General features: G+C 33.9%; 1 protein-coding gene across 1 annotated transcript; it reads right to left on the reverse strand.

The window, feature by feature from the left end:
* Window positions 1-1,264: 1,264 nt before the first annotated feature.
* Window positions 1,265-7,713, reverse strand: LOC121251984 (2-alkenal reductase (NADP(+)-dependent)-like). The gene is made up of 6 exons (XM_041151420.1): window positions 7,317-7,713; window positions 4,800-4,983; window positions 4,509-4,675; window positions 2,103-2,185; window positions 1,801-1,927; window positions 1,265-1,692 (listed from the first exon to the last, which is right to left on the reverse strand). The coding sequence occupies exons 1-6, from the start codon at window positions 7,551-7,553 to the stop codon at window positions 1,438-1,440; spliced, it is 1,053 nt and encodes a 350-aa protein (XP_041007354.1). The 5' UTR covers window positions 7,554-7,713; the 3' UTR covers window positions 1,265-1,437.
* Window positions 7,714-7,915: the final 202 nt, after the last annotated feature.

Genomic DNA, 7,915 nt, shown 5'->3' on the forward strand with positions numbered 1-7,915 from the left:
TTCATCATTTGGAATTTATTCAGCGCACCGGAAAATCGTCCTTCTTCCACCTTCATTGCGTTCTTCTTCTGTGTTATCACAACCTGTTCGTTAGCTCTTCCTTCAATCGCTTCAGGTTGTTCTTCTCCATATCGTGAGCTTTGAGAGCGTGTCGTTGCCGACATATAAAAGACACGCTATTTATGGGACAACAAAGATTCCACAGACGACGTCACTGTTGATGTCGTGTTTCGTGGGCTTAGGCAACTCTATGCTAACAGTTATGCTAACAGTGCTACGATAGGTGTTATTTGGAACCCCTGGCAGTGTTTTAGTGCGGCTGTATGGAGGCGGTTCGTACGTCCATGGCGGTGAATGGAAAATAAGTGCAGGGAAAGTAAAGAGAGATGGACACTAATATTTACGTGGTTCGGTAACAGGCCTATATCCAGAGTGGAGTCCCTATAATATATCTGTTTACTGTTACTCATGGTTTTTCATATCTCACTGTATAGAGAATATTGGAGCTCTTCTTGTTGGAGACACTATCTTCCTCGAAAGGCTGTTGAAGAAGATGATCTGATTGAGGGGGAGTTGAGTTGGCGTGAGTAGTTAAATCCTCGTTGATGTTGTCTGGGCATCCCTATTTATATGTTGTCTAACCCTTTATTGCACATGTCAGCCTGTCATGAGGTGGCAGGTCTCCCTTGAGTAAACTCTTTCCCTTCTCCATTTGACCCTCTGACACTTATAGGCCCTCATATCCCTCTTGTCTCTAGTGGTAGCTTGGTAGGCTGGGCCCAATTATGGGCTATGTGCATTTTATCCCTCCACTTATGTGAATATAATGTCCATCCTCCAATAAGATTTAACGTTACCATGAAGAAGTGAATGATCCCAGTTTTTTAGTTTTGTTCTCTACTTCAAAGACAAAGCTATGCCTTTTCCGCTTGGTGGAATCTCTGGTTCTTGTTTAAACCGATACTCTTAAAACATTCTTCATGTGAATAATCGGTTCCTTTCGTAGATCTCTAAGAAATCCACTTGAGCAAAATCATATCTGCTTTCAGATTATCACTCCCAAAAATTGAACGCATTTTAATGCCAATCATGGTAAACAGGGTATTGTATTGCTTCCATATTGCTTTCCAAGTTATGAACTCAAACTTCTTTGTTTCTGATTAGGATGAGTTTCAACTGGATGGATCTACAAGCGAAAGTTTAGAATCGATAAATTTCAAAGTTACTAAATAAATGAATAAATACTTCAAAAGAAGAAGAAAAAACACAAAGTAATTGATTCTTTCATAAACATCAATTCTTCCCACAAGCAGAAGCAACAAAATTAGATCACAAGGCAGTATCATTCCAATTAGAATATGAAGAGCTCATAAAGCACATAATGCCAGCATTTATTTAACTACACGAACCAGAAGCATAGAGTTTATAATCTTCAGATTATGATTTGAATTCAATCACAACTTTCCCAATATTAGTGCTTGTGAAGAGGGAGCCTAAGCTCTGCAAGTAGCTCTCGATTCCATGGTAGATTGTGTACTTGGAACTAATCTTGCCCTCTTTTATGTAGCTCTCCATTTCCTTTGCAAAATCCCCGAAACGATCCAAATATGAACCCACCAAAAACCCTTCCATCCTTATCTCTTTACCTACCATATTCAGGAGATTTCTTACCCCATCTCTGTCTGTCCATTTCTGCATCAAACAAAAAAGCGTGCAACTTCAAATAGAAAAACCATGGATATTTGCATGCATCGTAAACGAATCTGTCGACTGCAATGGTAGTATATTCATATGTTTCACCTTCTTATATTGAGATATCATTCCGCAGATTGGGATCCGTGCATGCTTGTTAACGTGATTGAGGACAGCCTCAAGCATTTCGCCACCAACATTGTCAAAATATATATCGATGCCATCAGGGAAGTACCTAAAAAACATTTAAGATGGACAATTATGCGGTGAAAAAAGGAGATATGCTTGTAGTGATGATACCACTACTCTAGTATAATCCAATCGCAAGTTAAACTTCATAAATAGCCATCTCTTCGCTTGCAAACATATTATCCAATTGCATACGGGAGAAAATGGTAAATGCCAATTACTTGCTTAAAGCAGCATCTAAATCAGTTTCCTTCTTGTAGTTGAATGCATCGTCATACCCAAAATCATCCTTTATGAGCTTTACCTAAGAAAGAGGAACAACAAAGAAATCAAATGTAAGAAACCAGTAAGAACATCTGGCATAGGCATTATGTTTTATCCCTTGATCTTAGTAAATTTCATCAATCTAGGATTTGAACAAGCCACCATTTCCAACCTCAAAAATCACGTGCACACAATGCACATAACTTTATGCTTCCACTCATTTTTCTGTCTTAGTAGGTCTCCATTTATAAAAATCCATGTATATTATTTCCTAAACATTGCAGGGTCACGAGGCTGATCATGAGAAACAACTAAACAATGTACATGACCCTAATGAAATGGCTATATTTGGCATGCAACAACGAAATGCATCTATATATAAGAATTCAAGAGCATAATGCATGTATTCATCATAATATAGGCCAAAAATGTAAACCATTGAGCATCTGAAGTTGTTGCAAATAGAGTCAACATAATAGTTCCAACAGAGAACTCAAACAAAAGTTCCTGGAAGTGACAAAAAGGCAAAATGATTGAAGTTTATCAGGAAAGACTTTTGGACTAGGGTCAAATTGGTGCCATCATCTCAGGAACCAAAGAGGGAAATCAGTTTTGAATTTTTTATTGAAACTAAGAAACCAAGAGTGTGTTATCTCTGTGGTTTGGAATAACATGAATTTGAACTAAGCATCAATGTAATCATAATGGCAGTAAACAATATCAGAATGAGGGAGTTTCTTTGAAGTATAGGGATGAGTTCCCCATTTTTCTTCAGTAACAATGTTCAATATATAGGCATTATGGTAGATTAGCTTGGTTTTATGAGTTGTATCAAAGATAGGCTTAATAATTAAGGATTCTGTTTGTAAAAGAATAGCAGAATAATATTGGAGGTTTTTAGCAAGATTCTCAGGAATCCAGTGAAAACCTAGGGGAAAATAACCTTAAGCAGTTTTGAAAGTATCTTTATACATGGACCTGTTTGGTTCAATGTAGAACAGACTCTGAGCATAAAGCTTTTTAATATATTAAATTTTTAAAGCAGGGTAATATCAGATAGAAGAAAAAGGCTTAGCATAAGGATCATAAGGTGTATTGACAGCAGATGAAAATAAAGCAGGTTTAATAATAAGAATGCTACCAAGACCAGTAAACTTGTTAGCAATTTCCAAATGAGTAGCAGACTCATATTTACCAAGCTTGATATCAGGAATTGGGGGAGGAGTGACAATCTTCCCTTTGTATTTTTTTCTTGCTCATGATTGCTGCAAGAATTCACGGGTGAGAATTCTGGTATCACGTGTGGGTCTCAATATATATATATATATATACACACACACATACATACTGAGACCCACATGCTGAAGATATTTACCAAGCTTGATATCAGGAATTGGGGGAGGAGTGACAATCTTCCCTTTGTATTTTTTTCTTGCTCATGATTGCTGCAAGAATTCACGGGTGAGAATTCTGGTATCACGTGTGGGTCTCAATATATATATATATATATACACACACACATACATACTGAGACCCACATGCACACACTTCAGCATGTGGGGTTAAAGTGTAATTTTGTTCGGCCTAAAACCAAAAAGAAGTTGATTGCCTATTGTATTTGATTCATGGAATTGGTGAACAACCAACCAAGACTTGGGCTTCTGCTTGGGTATCAGATAATCCAATCCTTATAGATAGCAGATAGTTGCATAGGCTGACATAATGGAAGAAGTTCTTGAGGAATTGGGTTTTGCATCTGTAATACGTTCCCAAGTGCCAAGCCCATCATGAGGTGTTCTATAGTCAGTCGTAAACTGATCTCGTAGCCCCCCACCAAAGGAATTCATTCGTGAATAAGAAATCAAGGGCTAAAAGCGAGCACTTCAAGCTGCCTCGCCTTCTTCTTATTGTTATGGCGGCAATATTGTGTTATAGCAGAAATGAATCCCCAGTCTCCACCTACTATCTACTGTACAGAGATATTTTAGTTGACATGTCCTTGTCTAGATAATGGTTAGATTAGAAAAAAGATTGCAAATTCATCTCACGGCCCGTACCTGCTGAAGTTAGTGTGAGCTCGAATCTGACTCCAACTACACAGAAAAGAGATTAACAAAGGACTCGAAAGAAAACTGCAAAATCACCCATTATTTTGAACTCGGGACAACTTCTGGTATGATACTATATGAAATTATCGTTTGTTTCAAAAGTTTAAAAAAAAGGTAGATTTAATTATTTATATTTATATTAACAGAAAAAAAAAAGAACTGAGAAGAAATTCCACCTAAAATAGTGTCAAACACCTAATCAACTGAATAAGACACCTCCCACCAACCAGATTTTCTGCATGGCATAAGGCATACCTTCTCATCTGACCCGGTGCTGCCGACAACCCTGCAACCTTTGAGCTTAGCCAATTGTCCGGCATACATTCCGACCGCTCCAGCCGCAGCTGAAACAAACACATTCGACCCTGCCTTTGGCTCTCCCAACACTTCTATCCCCACCCATGCTGCAAATCCCGGTACCCCTGTATATGTAGATATATATACCCCATTTTTCATATCTCATTGTATTGCCTAGCTTGAAGATATTAACATCAATGATTGAGGAAAAAAAATCAAAATAAGAAACAACCCAACAACAAGAGTTACCTAGAGAACTGAGATAATCTGGCAGTGGAACCCCAGATGTTGGATCAATCTTTCGTATTAACGACTCGGAGGGTACCACACAATAGTCGGCAATCGGAGAGAACGGATTAAGGACAATATCACCCTCTTTGTAATTATTGCCTTTCGACCGAATTACCCTTCCAATTGAAAATGCAGTGATTACCTGCGTTACCGCTTTCACATTTATCAACTTCGAATATATACTTTTACCACAATGTGAGTAATGCTCCCCGATTTATATAACAAATAACAGCTAATGTTATATAAAATGTGTAGTGCCGTATATTTTTTTAAAAAAAATAGCAGAGTCTAAAATTAAAATTAATTTTTATAAATGAATCTCATATTTATTTATTTTTTTTAAAATAAGCACGCAACGTTTGTACATTCTATGACTGTAAATATCATTTCTCTTATATCACACACTTTGTTCATTAATGTGGTATCACAATACGCCATGTGGCTTATTAAAACAATTAAAAAAAATTAAAAATATCTATTCAAAACAAAATAGCGCTTTAAAACACAACAAGATGAAGACTAAAATCTTAGATTCCTCTTATCTTTTTATGTTCATGTTTTTAACTTTTTTAATAGTATAAATTAAGTGGCGTGGTAGAATTACTAAGTAATGTTAGATATATTTCTAGAACATGCAAGTCTAGTGTAAGCTTTTTTAAAAATAATATTATCTTATTATATTAGATTTATAAAATAATTTTTTAAAACATTATAAATTGGCGTAATTTATTTTTATATATCATATTTATTTATAAAAAAAGAAGATTCTAACAAATTATATCAAACCCACTTCAATTTTTAAATTTCTTTTTATAAAATACCTTTATAGATCAAATATTTTTCGATCATTTTGTAAGGAAAAAAAAATGATGTGTGTTTGTTAGAAACGACCGGTCTATGTAATTTTCCTTTTATTTTTAGCATAAAAATAAAGGAAGAAATTTTAAACCGTGTTCGAGTTCTCTACAGTCTACACCCTTAAAAAATATCAATGTTTTCAAAACTGAATTTTTAGATTTCGTGTTTTCTTAAAAAACGCTCCCTTGACACGTGTTAAAATTATAAAATCTTAACTTTTTAGTATTTACAAAACCATATCAAAATAAAACAAATATATAAATGTATATATTTTTTAATAAAAAAAAAGGTAAGAGTAGAAAAAAGTGTTAGGCTGATTCAAACTGAATCGATTAGAAATCAAAACGATTTTTGTGATTTTTTTAATTGTTTATTAAACCGTTTCAACCGATTTGGGCCGATTCAGACCAATTTAAATTAATTCTAATTAATTCAAAACTGTATTTACTTTAAAATTGTCTAAGAACAAAGTTTTTTTTTTAAATTTTTTATACAAAAATATAATAGAATTAAACATATATAACTTTCTCATCATTGTATTCAATAAGATTCACAAAAAATTAAAATATAAAAAATGCAGCTCTTTATTTTCTTTAGCTAAATAAAAAATTAAGAGATAAATGAGTATTTTATATTAAATTTCTGGTTGTGCATAAAATATTATATTTTTTATGTACTTATAACTTAGTAGTCTTTATCTACTTTATATATGAGGCAAAAAAAAAAAAAAAAAAAAAAAAACAATTGAGGTTAAATATATAAATTATATATTTATTGAAACTATTTAGATTCATGTCATATTTTTATTAAAATTAGTCAATAAATTTGTTTTATACTCTTTTATATATGATATTTAATTCCCCAATTGCATTAAATATTATTTTTAATAGTTTTATGAACAATAAAATATTCCTAATCGATTCATTGAAAGGGTCCATACCAGTTTTCGAGCTTAACCAAAAGTACTTGAATAAAAAAATGCCATTATTAATTGAACACAAAGTACTTAATATGGTTTGATTCTTTGAAAGCCACGACAAATTTTTTAAGAAACATAATATTTGAGGAACCATTTTAAATATCATATAAGAAAGAGAGATGCTACTAATCATCTCATACTAATTTTACATATTTTAAAATTATATTTTTTTTTTATTATATTATATTTTATTATTATTAAATTAATTGATTTGTTCTACTTATAATCCTACATTACATATTTACTATAGAAAAAATGAAAAAAAAATTTAAAATAAGTGTGATATGTGGTGTGTAGAAATAAGAATAATTCTATTTATCATTTTTTATACTACATTCTAACATATAATTTGTTACTTTTGTCTCTCTATTAAAAACACATATTAATGTATAAATATATATATTTAAATAAAAAAAATAACAAATCAGATATATGGAGATAATAAACATTAATTATTAGGGGGTGGCTGGCCGGGCCGCCACTTCTTGCTAGAGATCCACCCGTATCGAGGCGACTGCAGACCATTTGGACACCCCAATGCGAGGTGCCTGCCTGCAAACCACCCTTCCCAAACTCGATCTCACCAACCCATATGATTCTTTAAAGAAAAAGATGATGTTGATAATTAAATTACATACCTCGTCGAGGTTGAACTGGGAGAAGTAAAGCCCGTCTTGCATGCCGGTCATTCTAGTTCGCTGGTAGGGATCTACGGAGATGAAGAGGGTCTGGACAATGGCATGACCATCTGGTATGGAATCTCCGGCAAGTGAGAGAGTGACAGACCGGAGTTTGAGATGATCGGAGGTCGGAACTCCTTCTGGTGCATAGGCTGCCATGTACCATTCTTTGCTCTCTACCACAGTAGTAGCCATTCTTCTCTCTCCCTTCTTTGAGCGGCTCTTGATCTTATCTTGTCTTCTGTGTTAATTTGTGTGTTTTATCGTTGGGTGGGTGATCTAACGTCGTACGGGAGAGAAGTCAGTAGCCAAACTTTAATTAATTTCCACCACAGTTACCGGAGGATGATGGACACAATAAAGTATGTTCTTTGATTTGAAAGGTGAACATTATGAACCATGATTGATGATTAGGTATATTGAGCTCCACGCATATTCAGTGGAGCACCGGAGCCTACTTCAAACGAGATGGTTAGAGCACTATAATGATTTATGTATCTTATCTTTTAAAATATATTATTAAAATTTTTTTTTTATTTTATATATTAATTTTTATA

The sequence above is a fragment of the Juglans microcarpa x Juglans regia genome, chromosome 2S, assembly GCF_004785595.1.
Source record: "Juglans microcarpa x Juglans regia isolate MS1-56 chromosome 2S, Jm3101_v1.0, whole genome shotgun sequence".
NCBI lineage: Eukaryota > Viridiplantae > Streptophyta > Magnoliopsida > Fagales > Juglandaceae > Juglans > Juglans microcarpa x Juglans regia.

Coding starts and splice junctions, on each gene's coding strand:
- LOC121251984 (XM_041151420.1), bottom strand. CDS start 7,553: ATGGCTACTACTGTGGTAGAGAGCAAAGAATGGTACATGGCAGCCTAT. Junction 2,186..4,508: donor GCACCGGGTCAGATGAGAAG/GTATGCCTTATG, acceptor CCTCTTTCTTAG/GTAAAGCTCATAAAGGATGA. Junction 1,693..1,800: donor TGATATCTCAATATAAGAAG/GTGAAACATATG, acceptor TGTTTGATGCAG/AAATGGACAGACAGAGATGG.